At 48.9% G+C, this 16550-nt stretch overlaps 1 protein-coding gene and 1 long non-coding RNA gene across 16 annotated transcripts in view; one reads left to right on the top strand and one right to left on the bottom strand.

Moving 5' to 3' along the window:
* PTPN13 (protein tyrosine phosphatase non-receptor type 13) overlaps positions 1-16550 on the top strand; it is a 236856-nt gene that overhangs the window by 169672 nt on the left and 50634 nt on the right. For all 15 annotated transcript variants that reach the window (XM_075929556.2, XM_075929553.2, XM_075929548.2 and 12 more), the window contains 5 exons: positions 1787-1973; positions 3550-3708; positions 5410-5581; positions 11618-11828; positions 13093-13163. In XM_075929556.2, coding sequence (XP_075785671.2) covers positions 1787-1973; positions 3550-3708; positions 5410-5581; positions 11618-11828; positions 13093-13163 — 800 coding nt within the window. The remainder of the gene's footprint in view (positions 1-1786; positions 1974-3549; positions 3709-5409; positions 5582-11617; positions 11829-13092; positions 13164-16550) is intronic.
* Positions 11118-16550, bottom strand: part of LOC142829532 (uncharacterized) — a 32416-nt gene continuing 26983 nt past the window's right edge. Inside the window, exons 2-3 of the long non-coding RNA XR_012904019.2 lie at positions 13187-13236; positions 11118-11254 (exon numbers count right to left, since the gene is read on the bottom strand). This is a non-coding gene — a long non-coding RNA (uncharacterized LOC142829532). The remainder of the gene's footprint in view (positions 11255-13186; positions 13237-16550) is intronic.

The raw sequence follows: 16550 nt of genomic DNA, 5'->3' as shown, positions 1-16550 counted from the left end.
GGGATTAATCCTGCTTTGGGCAGGGGGCTGAACTCGATGACCTCCTGAGATCTCTTCCAGCCCTAGGATTCTGATTCTATGACGTGTCCCCGCTTTTGCTTCCTATTCAGCCACAGCCTGGAATCTCTGGGGGATGCCCTCATGATCCCTTGGCCTCGGGGCCTTCTGTATGCCTTCTCTCCCTTTCCGCTGATCCACAAGGTGATTTTCAGGGTCAGGGAATTATAGGCCTCTCTAATCCTCGGAGCCTCGGCGTGGCTTTAGCAGTTCCCAGTTCTCCTCACACTTTTGGTAGAGCAGCCACTGGCCCTCTCCCTATTCCTGGACCTGATATTTCAGAAATTTGGTAGGCTTCACCACCCGAAGTTCTGTTCCCTGCACCTCATGTCATGGCTGACGGCCATGTAGAGACAGTGTTCGGAACAGGTCCAGCCAGTCCTCTTGGGGAGCTTCCACGAGGTCCTCTTACCTGGCAAAGTTGAAGTGCTTCATTCTCTGGTCAGAGGGTAAAAGGTTCTCTCCTATGGATTTCCTTCTGAGCCTTAGGCACCATGGTCTGGCCCCTTCCTCAGTACTGGTGCACTTAGCAGCCATCTCAGACTTTCATTCAGGCTCACGTGGCAGGTTCGTTTTCATGGACCCCATGGTGCACTTTCTTAAGGGGTTGGATTGGGTCCACCCCCAGGTGTGCGAGCCCTTGCCCTCTTGGGACCTCAATCTGGTTCTTACAAGGCTCCTGGGTCCCCCTCCCCCTCTCCTCCAGCCGTGGGCGACATGCTCCCTCCTGCATCTCTTCTGGAATGTGTCTTTCCTGGTGGCCATTACCTCTGCCATGCAAGTGTCGGGACTGAGGGCCCTATCAGTGGCCCCTCCATATACGGTCTTTTTTAAGGATAAGTTCAGGCTACGCTCCCATCTGCCTTTCTATCTAAGGTGGTTTCTCACTTTCACATTCACCAGGACACTTTCCTTCCTGCTTTTTACTCAAGCCCCACAGCTCCAGGACAGAACAGGCTCTACACACTCTTGATGTGAGACATGTTTTAGCTTTTAATTTGGAGAGGACCAAACCTTCCCACAAGTCCCCCCAAATGTTTGTGTCCATAGCAGACAGGAGAAAGGACCAGCCTGTGTCAGCCCAGCATATTTTGTCCTGGATCACAGCCTGCATTAAGGCATGTTACAAGCTGGCACAGGTTCCGACTCCACCTGTCACAGCTCACTTGACCAGGGCCCAGGCTTCTTCCATGGCCTTCACTGCTCAGGTGCCCATTGTAGAGATTTGCGGGGTGGCTACCTAGTCATCAGTGCTCACCTTTGCAAACCACTATGCCACAGCACAGCAGGCCAAGGAGGATGCCAGTGTGGATAGGGCTGTGTTGCAGTCCGTCTCGCCATAGGGCTTCAACCCCGCTTCCTGGGATTTGGCTTTGGGGTCACCTAAATGGAATGGACATGAGCAAGCACTCGAAGAAAAAATGGTTACTTACCTTCATAACTGTTGTTCTTCAAGATGTGTTGCCATGTCCATTCCACATCCTACCCATCTCCCACGCGTCGGAGGGTTCTGGCAAGAAAGAACAGAGGGGCTGGAGGGCCCCACCGATATAGTGGTGCCATTCCAGCGGGCTCCCCTGCTGGCCCAACGGGTACCACTAAGGGAAAACTCTCCAACAATCCGTGCATGCAGTGAACGCACACCCAAGTGAAATGGACATGAGCAACACATCTCGAAAAGCAACAGTAATGAAGGTAAATAACCGTTTTTTTCTCTCTCTTCTCATAGTAATCCTCCATGTCCTCTACCCTTGGACTTGCCACCAATACCAAGCTGTAGAACTGTAACTGAGGTTGCCATCCCTAGTTTAATGGATGATGCCTACATCAATTCCATCTCAGAGCTAGTTCCACAAAGAGAGAAGAAAACATCACTGCTCAGCCAATTTGAAAAACATACTGATGACTATGAACCGGTAAGTACTCTCCCTCTCTTTGTCTCTCTCTCCCCACCATAATTGTGTTAAAGATTGTATCTTTATGGGGGAGGGGCTAGTCTTGATTTTTGGCCATAACAAAATGCATCCTATTTATATTTACTTAAAATTCGAATAATTGTTCTAGCTTCTAATATAGATGTATAGTTAACTGAGGATGTGTTTTGCAAATGGCTCTCCTAAAATATAGAAAGTAGCCATTTGCGACAATAGGAATGGCATCATTGCTTAGATCAGGGCTACTCAACTTTGGAAGCCACAGGGGCCACAATGATACGGCACATGCCGAGGGCCGCAACTTAAGTGTGGTTGCATGTACATGCAAATATATACAAATAGCTTCTTTCACACTATGCCCCGGCACTCCTGGCACCTCCTCCCTGTGTGGAAACCCTGTACCCGTCTGTTCCAGCCAGCCCATACGCTTGCGTCTTTCAGTGCTCACCCCATCTGGGAGACGCCACGCCATTGTGTAGTGTGTTCCCAGTGGAAGCCATGTTCAAAGGAACCCACTCGCAGACTGTGTGTTGAGCCCTGCATAAACCCAAACCACACAACAGGCTGCATGCAGCCCACGGGCCACATGCTGAGTAGCCCTGGCTTACATGGTGTCCCAAGGAGATACTTGAAAGATTCAAATGTTTTACTTACTCTTTGAAATAAAGACAAAAGTTGCTTCTTCATTGCATGGCTAAGCAGCCGCGCAGCTATGTTCTGAGCCCCGCGCAGAGATTCAAGGCTCCCTGTGCTGGCAGGGAGATCAGCTGATGGATGAGGATGGAGCCTCCATAAATAATAGCAAAATGCTGCCTGCCACATGCTTGAAATGAAAGACAATCTGCCAGCCGAGATTAGCAGGTTAATGCACAGTAGGGACCTCTCTGTGTGCTAACAGGGTTTTGCAGGCCAGGTGGTAAACAAGACATTTGCAGAACCATTTAGACAAGCCTATCGGGGCAATACTTCAAGGTTTAAAAATGAATGCTAAACTCATTATTCATAAATGCATCATTATACTATTAATCTCTTTTTTTCGCACTTTCGTCGTCTGTTAATTTCTGTGCAAGTAAAACACAATCATAAATGTATAACATAAAATGCATGAAAATTATAATTTTATAATATAAAATGCATACTTGTGTTTAATACCAAGTTATTCAATATAGTACTCCAGCTTAATAATAGAAACATAAAGCTTTATCCTTTTGTAAGGGAGCACCTTCCCCTCTCTTGCCCAGTTTTATTCTAGTTGATATACTCAGTATGGTCCTAATCCTGTCCCATAAGATATTATGCCCCTGCTTAACTTTATGTGCATGAGTAGACCCACTGATTTCAATAGTACACCCAAATGCAGATGTGTTTGCAGGATTAGGGCCTATATTTGATTCAAGTAAATTAGTCAGTAAAGTATATCACCTTATGCAATCTTAATAGAAGCAGCTCATTCAGATGACCATGCCTTTCATACAGTACAGTATATGCTATTTATCTATGTATATCAAACTCTCCACATTCCAGAACACATTTTTAAAAAACACTTTTTTTCCTCTAGGAAGTGGAACTCCATGTTACCATGACAAAATCAGAAAAAGGAAGCCTGGGCTTTACAGTGACCAAAGGCAATGATAACATTGGTTGTTACATTCATGATGTTATTCAGGATCCTGCCAAAAGTGATGGGAGGCTACGTCCAGGAGACCGGCTCATCAAGGTGAGACAAGTAACATTTTGTAGTGAAATACAATTCAAGCTTGTAGGGATTTCTGTGATAACTGAGATGAAACAAACAAACCTTACACCAAAAAATAAGAACTCTGGATCCTGTGGTGTGCTGAGTCAAATATGTGGATGCAAAGCCGACAACTAAATGCACATATTGAAATTCATAACATAACAGCTATTGAACCAACCTAACTATTAAATGTAACATAAACCTAAAACTTTTGCTGTTAACATCTGTGTAATCCTTCCAGACAGCAAAACAATGGAAAGGGTTGGAGTCAGTATATACGATCTTTGAGGTTACAGTGAGGGGGTCTTTTCTGAATATTCATAGACTTTAAGGTCCGAAGGGACAATTTATCATCATCTAGTCTCAGAGAGGAACTGTTCAGGTAAGCTTGACTAAATTTTCATGTGTTACACACCTTCCAATGAACAGAACATAAAAAGTCAATTAATACAGATACACAAGCAAATGCTAACATTGTAAAATGTTGTGGAATAAGAATGTGCTTAATTACGTTCTTAGGCCACTATCCTGCAAAGGCTTACACATTCAGTTAGTAATTCCACTGAAATCAATGGTACCACTCAGAATACATTGAGTTTATCATGAATGCCAGTCTTTGCAAGTAGACCAACAAAGAGTCTGGTGGCACCTTAAAGACTAAGGGTATGTCTACACTACCCCGCTAGTTCGAACCCCGTGCCGTGCGGCTACACGCGGCACAGAGTAGCTAGTTCGGATTAGACTTCTAATCCGAACTAGCTGTACTCCTCATTCCACGAGGAGTACAGCTAGTTCGGATTAGAAGCCTAATCCGAACTAGCTGCTCCGTGCCGCGTGTAGCCGCGCGGCACGGGGTTCGAACTAGCCGGCATTTAAAAATGGCGCCGGCCGGCTTTATGCAAATGAAGCCCGGGAAATTCAAATCCCGGGCTTCATTTGCAATTGCGGATGACTACATTACCCCTGCTAGTTCGAACTAGCGGGGTAGTATAGACATACCCTAACAGATTTATTAGGGCATAAGCTTTCATGAGATACAAGTTTTACACCTCACTTCCTCAGGTGTCTGAAGTAAAAGAAAGGCAGGGCTACTGAGATGGGAGTGTAACATCAGTGCTAATTCAATCAGGGTGGACATGGCTCACCTCCAACAGGGATGAGAAGGTGAGAGTACCTGAAGAGGTGGAACAGCTTTTTCTCTTAGGTGAACAATAAAACCATAAAACAGTCTGAATTAGGGACTGAGTCTGGCTTTCAGGCCACCTATTTATGGGAATTGGTATATACAGGGGTGGGCCCGTGAGCCTAGGCAAACTAGGCAGTTGCCTAGGGAGCCACCGGCCCGGGTGCCCCGTGATGACGTCAGGGCCATTGACGGCCATGCAGGCAGGGGTGCCAATTGCGCCTTCCACCTAGGGCACCAGCTGCCGTAGCCGCCCTCGGGCTGCTCCTGGGTATATATTGTATCTTTTTGTAATATATCTACTATTTTGATAATCCAGAATTTGTTTCTTCTACCATTTTCAATTTTTGCCCCTGTAAATAGATAACATCACAGATTGCAGTTGTGTTTACAGCATTTATATTTTTGTCCGTTCTTATGAAATACAAATAACAGGAATTTTCTTAGTATTAATTGCAATAGTAATGAGGATGTTTCTGTTGCTTTTCTCTTCATAGGTTAATGACATGGATGTCACTAACATGACCCACACAGATGCAGTCAGTTTTCTCCGAGCTGTACCAAAGACTGTCACATTAGTCGTTGGACGTGTTTTGGAGTTACCAAAGATTCCAGTGTTGCCTCATTTGCTGCCTGATATTACATTAACATGCCATAAAGAAGATCTGGGTAATATAAAATTGTTTGCCCTTTGTGAAATGCGATTCTTGAGCCTGCTTTAAAAAACACACTTAACTACGGAAAGAAAACAAGGATTCTTCTTCAAGTGATTGCTCATGTCCATTCCATGTAGGTGTGTGTGCACAGCGTGCATGCATCATTGGAGATTTTTCCCTCAGCAGTACCCGTCGGGCCAGCAGGGAGCCCCCTGGTGTGGCGCCGGTATACTGGCCAATCTATACCCCTGCTGGCCCCCCCACCTTCTCAGTTCCTTCTTACCGCCATGAGGGTCGTTGGAACATCCCTCAGCTATGGCTAAGCAAATGCTACTAGTACTTAAGTAGTTCTTTGTTACCCGTTAGTTAATTATCTGTTAAGAGTTGTAAATTGAGTTAGAGTAGTATCTGTGTTTATTTGCCACAAGGATTCAAACCCTGCTAAAAGTGCCACCAGCCCATGCCCTGCTGCAATCCACATTCATCCTACCTGAAGTGCCTCAGAGAGGCTCACTTTTCAGAGTCCTGCAAAATTTGCAAAGCTTTTAAGCCCCGCACGAAGTGAGGGAGAGAATCGCGCCTCAAGATTATTCTCATGGAAGCAGCCCTAAGACTGGTACTGGCGTTGGACCCGGTACTGGCTTCTCAGAGCACACCGGTGTCTGTGCAGGAGGCTTCAGCACACTCTTGTGCCTCCCCAGCACCACACAGGCCTTGGGACCGGTCGCAGTCTGTGGTACTGCAGAAGAAGAAGAGGCCTAACAGAGGTAGATCACCTCCAAGGCTCATGCCCTCCATGCGCCCTTCAGTGGTGCACGTGGCACCATCAAGTGCTGAACCTAGACCATCTCAGTCGGGCGGACGTTTATCTCTGCGCTGAGAGCCCAGCCCACTGGGGGACTTACCTGAACCCTCCACTCTGGAGGCCTTCAAGGCAGCCAGGGACTTGACTGAGTCATCCCCCTCGCCTCCTCCGACACCGACCCCTGCCAGAGGTCATGGGAATGACCGGCACTGACCGCTATCGATGGCGTCTGACGACGTAGTCCAGGATGCCAGAAAACACCATTCGGTGCAGCCCACAACTCTGGCAACAACCGCAGCACCGACATCTGATCCAACCCGGTACCAGATGTGGCATGGGACACGGCACCGGGCCCAGTACCAACACAGTACCACCATACAGTACCATCCCTGGCACCCAGCTCTGTGGCTCCTATCTCCGCCCAGAGCTTACTGGCCCTGGGTCCAGCCATGCTATCCCCACCTTCCCGGCACCACAGCAAATCTGAGTCGATGGCCAGACACGCTTCAGCGTCGGCAACCTCAGAAGAACCCCCAACGACTCCGCCCTGGTCACCTTCGGAGTACTCAACCAACTCAGAGGCAGAGTCAACTTGGTCGTCAAGAGGCGCCAGATCCTGCTCTCGACACCGGTACCACTTGCGGCGCCAATCGCGGCACCACAGCTCCTCTGCTCACTACCTTCAGCAGCAGTGGGCACAGTCGGTTCCAGTGCTGATGATGCAACAAACATGGCCCCTGCAACCTCCAGGTCGGTGGCCATTCTGGACACCCTGGGCCTATCACCAGAGCCAGGGTGCAGATCCTTCAAGGGCAGGGTCAGTCATCTTGGGGCCTCGGGCACCCCCATTGGCGACTCCCCTGGTTTGATCTCCAACGCTGGTGCAGTTGCTACCTCCGGGTCAGGCTTCTCCAAGACCATCGAGACGCGGGGCTCCACCGAGCCAGCCAACACCACCATCAGTGTCCGGGTCTTCACAAGCCCTCTTGCAAATGGTGGCGCCTGCGGAGGTGGCCCAAAAGAGGTCATCATCATCCTCCCTGGACAGGGCCTTAGGGGATGCCCTTCCATCCATGCCCTCTATGGGTATCAGGGCCCACCAAGACCTCCTTGACCAACTGGCACAGAGCCTGGGGGTCCAAGCCGAGGTGTGCGAGGATTCCAATCCCATGGTCGATACCCTCCAGGCCGATGCCCCCACCAGAGTGGCCCTACCGATTAATCAAACGGTGACTAAGATCTCCAAGGCCTCTGGCAAACCCCAGCCTCCATACTGCCAACAGACAAAAGGGCCAAGAGGCGATATTTTGTGCCTCAGGAGGGCAATGAGTACCTGTTCTCCCACCCGCCTCCGGGATCACTGGTGGTGCAGGCAGTCAAACCAGAGGGAGAGACGGGGCAACCAGCTGCCACCCCCAAGAACAGGGAGGCCAAAAAGACAGACCTTCTGGGCAGGAAGGCCTATGCGTCTGGGGCCATTCCACTCCATATTGCCAACCAGCAGGTCCTACTGTCACAGTGCATGTACAACACTTGGGCCTCCATGGACAAATTCACAGACCTGGTCCCAAGAGACTCCCGTCTGGAGTTCAAGGCCCTCCATGGGGAAGGAAGGGCGATCTCTAGAGCAGCACTCCAGGCAGCCCTCGATGCGGCCGATGCCGCTGCCCTCTCCATGGCCGCGGGAGTAGTCCTGTGCAGCAGCTCCTGGCTACAGGGGTCCAGGGTGCCCCCAGAGATCCAAAATACCATCCAGGACCTTCCCTTCAAGGGCTCCTCGCTGATCTCTGAACAGACGGACCAGCACCTCCATGGCCTCAAGGACACTCGTGCCATACTTGAAGTCCTTGGGTATGCACACACCGACCACCCAGAGGCACTCGTTCTTGGGCAGGAATACCCTCAGACCACCCCAACAGGCCCCGCATCCTGACTTCCCCCGCTGCAGGATCAGAAATGGCAATGGGAGGAATGGTAGATGCTGGCCCCAACCTTCTCAGGACCAGGGCCAGGGGCCACCTAACAAACCCTCTGGCCCTCGCCGAGGATTTTGATGGGATGCCCGAGGGCAATATACCAATCTCCCCGCCTACTTTCCATGACCGTTTATTCCCTTTTAACCAGGCCTGGCACTCCATTACAACAGGCCAGTGGGTCATGGAAGTAGTGGAAGGGGGATATGCCATCCCGTTCCATTCACCCCCCCCTTGTTATCTCCTAGCCCCCTCCCTTTTCAGGGACCCCTCTCGAGGAGGTTCTGCACCTTCTCACTCTGGAAGCCAGAGAGCCGGTTCCCTCTGAGTTTTTGGGCAGGGGTTTCTACTCCTGGTATTTCCTGGTCCCGAAAGCCAAGGGAGGCTTCTGCCACATACTGGACCTCAGAGACCTGAACTCCTTTATTGTCAAAGCCAAATTCAAGATGGTAATCTTGGCATCTATAATCCCTTTGTTAGCCTCCGGAGAGGCTAACAATCTGAAAGATGCCCTCAATCTGAAAGATGCCACATCTTGATCACGCCTCTCCACCAGCGGTTCCTCCACTTTATGGTGGACAGGGATCACTACCAATTCACGGCTCTCCCCTTTGTTATTTCTGTGGCCCCTCGAGTCTTCACCAAATGTATGGCAGTCGTGGCCGCTGCTCTAAGGAAAAGGGCATCCAGGTCTTCCCCTATCTAGATGACTGGCTCCTGAGGGGACGGTACGAGAACCAGGTGCAGGCCCACATTATCATGGTCCAGAACCTCATCAGGAAGCTAGGCCTTCTCCTAATTGTGGACAAATCAACTCTCATTCTGACCTGATAATAGAGTTGGTAGGTGCCAACCTGGACTCGACATGGGCAAAGGTCTCCCTCCCCAGGACTCACTGTCCGGGGACTGCAAAACTTCCCGGTGACCACAGCCACGGCCTGCATACGTCTCCTAGGCCTAATGGCCACGTGCATGTACGTTGTGCAACATGCAAATGTGGCTGGCTTTCCACCCATGGGACAGGGTAGTGACGGTTCCCAATACTGTCCTCAACTCACTGAACTGGTGTACCCATCAGGAGGAGGTCTGTGCAGGAGTCCCCTTCTCCAGACCTGTATCAACCATCCGACATGTGACAGATGCGTCGGACACCGGTTGGGGAGCGCACTGGGGGACAAGCAGATGCAAGGTATGTGATCCAGGGATGACCCCTCCCTGTGCATCAATGTCAGGGAACTCTGAGCAGTCAGATTGGCCTGTGCGGCTTTCCTTCCCCACCTCAGGGGCAGGTCAGTCCTTATCTTATCAGACAACATGTGTCGTATATAAACCTGTGTCAGGAGGCGATCCGCCTGTGGGACCTCTGCATCGGGGTGGATATCTACCCGATGGCCTCTTACCTCCCGGGTTCCCGGAATGTCCTAGCAGACAGGTTAAGCAGGGCCTTTTCTGGCCATGAGTGGTCCCTCAGGAAGGAAGTGGCCCACGCCATCTTCCGCCAGTCAGAGTTTCCCCAACTAGACCTATTCACTACCTGGGAGAACAAAAAGTGCCCATGGTACTGCTCCCTCATGGGATTGGGAAGAGGCTCCCTAGGAGACGCGCTTCTGCACCCTTGGCCCAGGGGCTTACTGTATGCCTTCCCACCATTCCCACTAGTCCACAGGATCCTCCTGAAAGTGCAGGAGTTCAAGGCGTCCATAATTCTCATCGCCGCAGCATTGGTTCTCAACCCTTCTCAGCCTGTCATGCAAGAGGCCCATACTCCTTCCATTGCTCCCGGACCTGATCACCCAGGACTCAGGCAGGCTTCGCCACCCAGACCTGCACTCCCTGCACCTGACGGCGTGGAAGCTCCGTGGCTGACAGCAGCGGAACTCCAGTGTTCAGCTCGGGTTCAGGAAGTTCTGTTAGGCAGTAGGAAACCTTCCACAAGGGCCACATACATTTCTAAGTGGAAGCGGTTCTACATCTGGGCTTCCCACAAAGGGGTTTCCCAGAGAGAGGCCCCGATTCCCCTGATTCTAGACTACTCTTAGATCTCAGGCATCAGGGACTCTCCTCTTCCTCAATTAAGGTCCATTTGACGTCCATCTCTGCCTTCCACCCGGGAGACAGAGGAAAGACTCTGTTTGCTGATCCAATGGTAAACAGGTTCCTGAAGGGGCTAGATAGACTTTACCCACATGTACGACAGACTATCCCTCAGTTGGACCTCAGTCTGGTCCTTTCCAAACTCATGGCAACGTGTTCCCTAATACACCTGTCCTACAAGGTATCCCTCCTGGTAGCGATCATGTTAGCTAGGCGGGTGTCCGAACTGAGAGCGCTCACTTCAGATCCCCCCTATACGGTTTTCTTTAAGGATAAAGTCAGACTATGACTCCACCTTGCCTTCTTGCCCAAGGTGGTGTCGTCTTTTCACGTCTCTCAGGACATATTTCTACCAATGTTTTACCTCAAGCCTCACGTGTCAGGGAAAGAGCAGGCTCTGCACACCCTAGATGTCAGGAGGGCCTTAGTCTTTTATTTAGACAGCACAAAGCCCTTCCACAAATCACCACAACTTTTCGTAGCCATTGCGGAATGCTCAAGAGGACATCCGATCTCCACACAAAGGATATCTTCATGGATCACTGCATGCATCAGAGAGTGCTATGCTCTAGTAGGGGTCTCAGCCCCCCCTCTCACCGTGCATTCTACAAGGGCAATGGCTTCCTCCACAGCCTTGGCAGCGCAGGTCCCGATCCTGGACATCTGCAGAGCCGCCACTTGGTCCTCTGTCCACACCTTCGCCAATCACTACGTGCTGTCACATCAGGCCAGAGAGGACGCCGCCATAGGATCCTCCATTCTGTGGAAGGTTAAAACTCTGACCCCTTCTCCTCAGGTTCTACTTTAGAGTCACCTACATGGAATGGATATGAGCAATCACTTGAAGAAGAAAGAACGGTTACTTACCTCGTAACTGTTGTTCTTTGAGATGTGTTGTTCATGTCCATTCCAAATCCCGCCCGCCTCCCCTTCTTTGGAGTATTCCGATAAGAAGGAACTGAAAGGGCGGGGGACCAGCAAGGTTATAGATCGGCCGGTATTCCGAAGCCACTCCATTGGGCTCCCTGCTGGTCCGATGGGTACTGCTCAGGGAAAAATCTTCGACGATGCATGCACACTGCGCGTGCACGCTTTCATGGAATGGACATGAGCAACACATCTCAAAGAACAACAGTTACGAGGTAAGTAACCGTTCTTTTTCTTTTCTTTTCCACAGGTCTGTCTCTATCAGGAGGTCATGACAGCCTTTACCAGGTGGTCTATATTAGTGATATCAAGCCAAGGTCTGTTGCTGCCAATGAGGAAAGTCTCCATACATTGGATATAATCCATTATATTAATGGAATTAGCACACAGGGAATGACTCTGAAAGAAGCCAAAAGAGCACTGGAAATGTCACTTCCTAAAGTGGTGCTGAAAGCTACAAGGTATCCTCTAGATACGAACTCTTGCATGTGATTTTTAAATGATAAAATTGTAGCTGTGTCCACTTTAATGCGTTTTCCTGGTACAATAACTAACCAATTGGAGAGGTAATGACAGTTATTTTTTAAGGCCTGATTATTCAGGGTGCTCTGTCCTCTCAGTTCTGTTGGCTTATTGGAGTTGAGAATCCTCAACAACATTGAGCTAGCAGGTTGGCACAGACCATTGGCATCATTGGCCTTTTCATTTAAAAACTCTTAACTAGCATTCATTTAATCCTTACAATAATAGCAATATAGATATTAGGTTTCAGAAAGGAAGTCATGTTAGTCTGTTTCAGCTAAAAACAACAAGGAGTCCAGATTGTCTCTACACAGAAGAATAAATGGACACAAATCAGAATGGCAACATTTAAAACAGTTTCTGAAGTAGGCGAGCACTTTAACCTCCCTAGACACACTGTTACTGACTTGCAAGTTGCCTTTCTGAGGCAAAGGAACTTCAAAAACAGGCTGCAATGTGAAATGGCTAAGCTGGAGTTCATATGCAAATTTGACATCATCAAAATGGTCTGAATAGAGACATGGAATGGCTCTTTCATTACAATAAGTAATTTCCTCTTCAGGTACTCTTGCCTTTGTCTCACTGTTGGAAGTGAGCCATATCCATCCTGATTGAATTAGCATTGACCATCTCTGTAGCCCTGCCTTTCTTTTGCTTCAAACATCTGAGAAAGTGAGTTGTATCTTATGAAAGCGTATGCCCTAAGAAATTTGTTAGTCTTTAAGGTGCCACCGGACTCTTTGTTGTTTTTTATATAGATATTGCTGTCCCCATTTTATAGATGGGGCAACTGAGGCAGAGGAATTACCCAATTTCCATTACTTTCGTGTTCCTAACTCTCAGGCAGTTAGCGCTTGGTTTTCTGAACTGCTGAGGAGCGGCAGAGACTGGGAGGTTCTATGGTTAAACCCTTGGCTGAGGCCACTAGATCACCCCTATCTGTAAGACTCTGGGGTGAAATCCTAGCCTTATGAAGTCTTCCCTCTCTTCTGAAAGTAGGTATGATCCAGGATATTATTTCATGAGTAATTTTCTATTATTGAGATATTGGATGTTCTTGGTACCTTATTCCAAATCTGTCCAAGAAAAATGTGATTGACATAGTTAAGTACTAAGAGTCAATAAGAGATTGCCCTTGTGTAGATACTCACATATGGTACCTTTTCACAAATCAAAAATATAGTGTGTTTCTTCTTATCACAGAGATGGTCGCCCATTGGTTCCAAAGTCCAGGGGCTCTGTCAGCTCAAGTCCAAGGGTAATGAAAGCTAATGGTAAGGATCTCTTAGTTACTTACTGTAAATGAGTTTCTTTCCACCAAAGCATGGTATCTATCCTTGGAAGAACCTATGATAAACAGGATAAATAATATATTTTAAAATAAAGTTTGTCAAACTTCTGCAACAGATTTAAGAAGCCACTTTGTCTAAGGTCATGGATGAGAGACAGTACAGAATGTAACAGATTCTGAGAAGAAGAATACATTTAAATGTAATGGAGTATTCTGTGCTGACCTTTAGAAAATTCTTGGGTTGTGATATATATTTATATACAACGCAAATAATTTGATGCTTACAGTGGTATTGTTTACATGCCACTTTGCCTAAGGAGGAAACTTGAGTCAGTTTCTACTTTCCCTTATTCCTTTGTTAGTCTTGTGCTTTTAATTTTATATCATTGCTGCATTTTTATCGTCTTCCAGGCTGCCAACGGTCTCAATTTAATTGATGGGGAAATTTCAATAATACCTGAACACACTTTGTTTACTAAACCAATTATACTCAAAATCTTCATACTTTGTTTCACAGCAATACAAGATAACTAATTCTGTTATTCATAAATCAACTCATAATGCATATTCTATTTGTTACATATCTTCTAATCTGGCATTGAATAAGAACACAGCTCTTATACCTGTTCTAAAAAATATAGGGTAATATTAAGTTTTGTAATAGTCAAATAATACTTTCCCCAGTATTATCATTTATTTGTTAATTGCCAAAGTGTTTTGGAGGTGTACTAGATGCAAAGTGTTTCTCTAGTTATGACATAAAAACTGTGGGATTGGGTAAGACCAATGTTTCATTGAGCCCTGTATCTAGTCGCCAACTGTAGCCCATACCAGATATGTACAGAGCAGGGCAGTTGGAGTGATTCACCTCAGCTTCTGGCAATCAGAGGTTTAGAGTTGTCCTGAACATGAGATTACATCCCCATTGCTACTTGAACTCCCAGGAAAAGAGAACAGAGATGTTAATACCTTGCACTAGATGTTTGTCATTTCATCTCCCCCTCCCCACCCTCCATCTCATGTCTACACATTGTCTCTTTAGACCTTGGTCCTGAAAACACTAATATAAGTAGTCTTTCTGACTTAGATGTATGTATCCAGAGATATGTGTTTGGAGGATGTGCCCTTAGATTTTAAACTGTTTGGGGTGGCATGTATGGCTACTGTCATGTAATTCATATTGTATATTATTACTACTACTTATCAACAATGGTTTTTTTGGACACTTAGGGCAGGTCTACACTGCACGCTTATTTTGGAATAAGCTATTTTGGAGGAAATACTCCGAAATAGCACGTCTACACAGCAAATGCCCATTGAAATAGCGCTAAGCTATTTTGAAATAGAGCATTCACTCTCGTTGGATGCTGAATCGCATTTAAGGTCACCCAGAAGCATTTCAGGCAGGGCATCAGGACAGCACTCATGCCCTGGAGCTGCTGCCTGAAACTATCTTAGGCTCGAGCTTAAAGGGACTCCCTCACCCCTACCATACAACCGTGTCTCAGAGTCTTCTGCTTGCCTACCTCCTCAGGGGACAGCAACTCCTTTTCTCTGCTTGCTGTGGTTGCCCTTTTGGACAACTCAGCTTTCTAGCCATGGAGCCAGACCTGCCTCCCAGCAGTTGACAGCTCTTATGTGTCTTGGTGCACTTCCTGCTGTGGTTTCTGTGGGCTGCCTTCCAGGCCCTGCAGGAATAGGACCCCCAGCTCCTTGTGGGGCACTTCCTCTCTGCTCTCTGGGCACTGCTCATGCAGCTTGACTCCACTTGCCCTCTCCTGCACATCATGCACCACCGCTTCTGGTGACTGGACATCAGCTCTGACTGGTGGGACTTTAGATCATCATGAAGCAGTGGGATGACCAGCAGTGGCTCCAGAATTTCCGCATGCGGAAGGACACCTTTCTGGAGCTTTGTGAGTGGCTTGCCCCTGCCCTTATGCAACATGACACCTGCATGAGATCCACCATCCCCCTCCAGAAGCGGGTAGCCATCACCCTCTGGAAGCTTGCCATGCCGGACACCAGTTCGGCATGGGGAGATCAACCGTCAGGGCCGTGGTCATGCAGGTATGGTGCTCTCTTGCTATTGTCTCAGGAGGCGGGCGAACTGAATTGCTGCAGTGGGGCTCCCTAGGAAAGGGGTAGGGGTGGAAATGGTGGAATCCTTTTCCCTGCGATGTTTTTCATTCCTGTCTTCATAAAGGGAGGAGGGGTGAGGAGAGGCCCAGGGCTGGGGCTGGGAATGGCACCTGCGGTGACTGTATGAAAGGCCGCGCAGATGGATTGGCCCTGCTGTTGCAGCTCCCGCCAGGCATCACAGCGCAGCTTCAGGTCCTCCTCCAGTCTCTGGTCCTGCTGGTCCATGGAGCACTGCAGGGCTCACAGGGCAGCAGTATGCTCCCTCTGGAGCTTCTCATGGGCTCTCCAGTGCTGGCAGATCATGTGACATTGTGGGGATGGCACAGGAGGTTTTGACCACTTCTGTCTTGCAGCTGGTCCAGCTGTGAAGAATAAAGAGCAGGGCAGTCTTTCCGGGGCACCGTGTGTATGAAGCCCAGCCCTCATCTCTGAGCCAAGACCGAAAGGCCTTGGGTCAGATGAAAGCGATGCGCTTCAAGCAAGGCCACCTGTAGCCTAGACAGTGGGTCCTTTCCTGCAGAGGCACAGATTAGGGATGTTAAGGACTAGTGGACTGTCTGATAAGTAAATGCTTATCAGATAGTCAACTAGCTGATTCCCCCCTCTCCCTCCCCTTGCTGCCTCTATCAGATAGAGGCAGCAAAGGGAGGGGAAAGGGGTACTTCAAAGGGGCAGCGCTGCACAGCTGAGCCTGGGATCAGCTGTGCGGCGCTACCCCTTTGAAACGCCAAGGCAGCATTCAAAGAGGCAGTGCTGCACAGCTCCTCCCCAGCTCAGCTGTGTGGCACTGCCTCACAGAGAGCCCGAGATCAGCTGGGGAGTCTTCAGCTGATCCTGAGCTCCGTGCGGCATTTCTGCAGAACCCAGGATCAGCTGGGGAGTCCCCAGCTGACTCTGGGTTCTGAGGAAATGCTGTGCGGAACCGCAGTCAGCTGGGGAGTCCCCAGCTGATCCCAAGTTCCGCTGATATGCCGCCTGGAGCCTGGGATCAGCTGGGTACTCCCCAGCAGACCCCAGCTCCATGTGGCATTTCAAATCGGCAGCGCGGCATGGAGCCTGGGGTCAGCGAGGGCTATGCTGACGCTTTGAAATGCACAAAAGCCCCCACCGGGGACTCTTGTACTTTTCAAAGCTGGCACACCACGTGCTGCCCGGAGTCTGCGGGACTTCCGCATTCCTCCTTTGAAATATACAAGAGCCCCCTCTCCTACATTTCAAAGGAGGAATA

This window comes from Pelodiscus sinensis, chromosome 4, assembly GCF_052426305.1.
Source record: "Pelodiscus sinensis isolate ZL-2025 chromosome 4, ASM5242630v1, whole genome shotgun sequence".
NCBI classification, from domain to species: Eukaryota; Metazoa; Chordata; order Testudines; family Trionychidae; genus Pelodiscus; species Pelodiscus sinensis.
The sequence above is the reverse complement of the archived record's forward strand: the minus strand, read 5'-3'. Positions and strand labels throughout refer to the sequence as shown.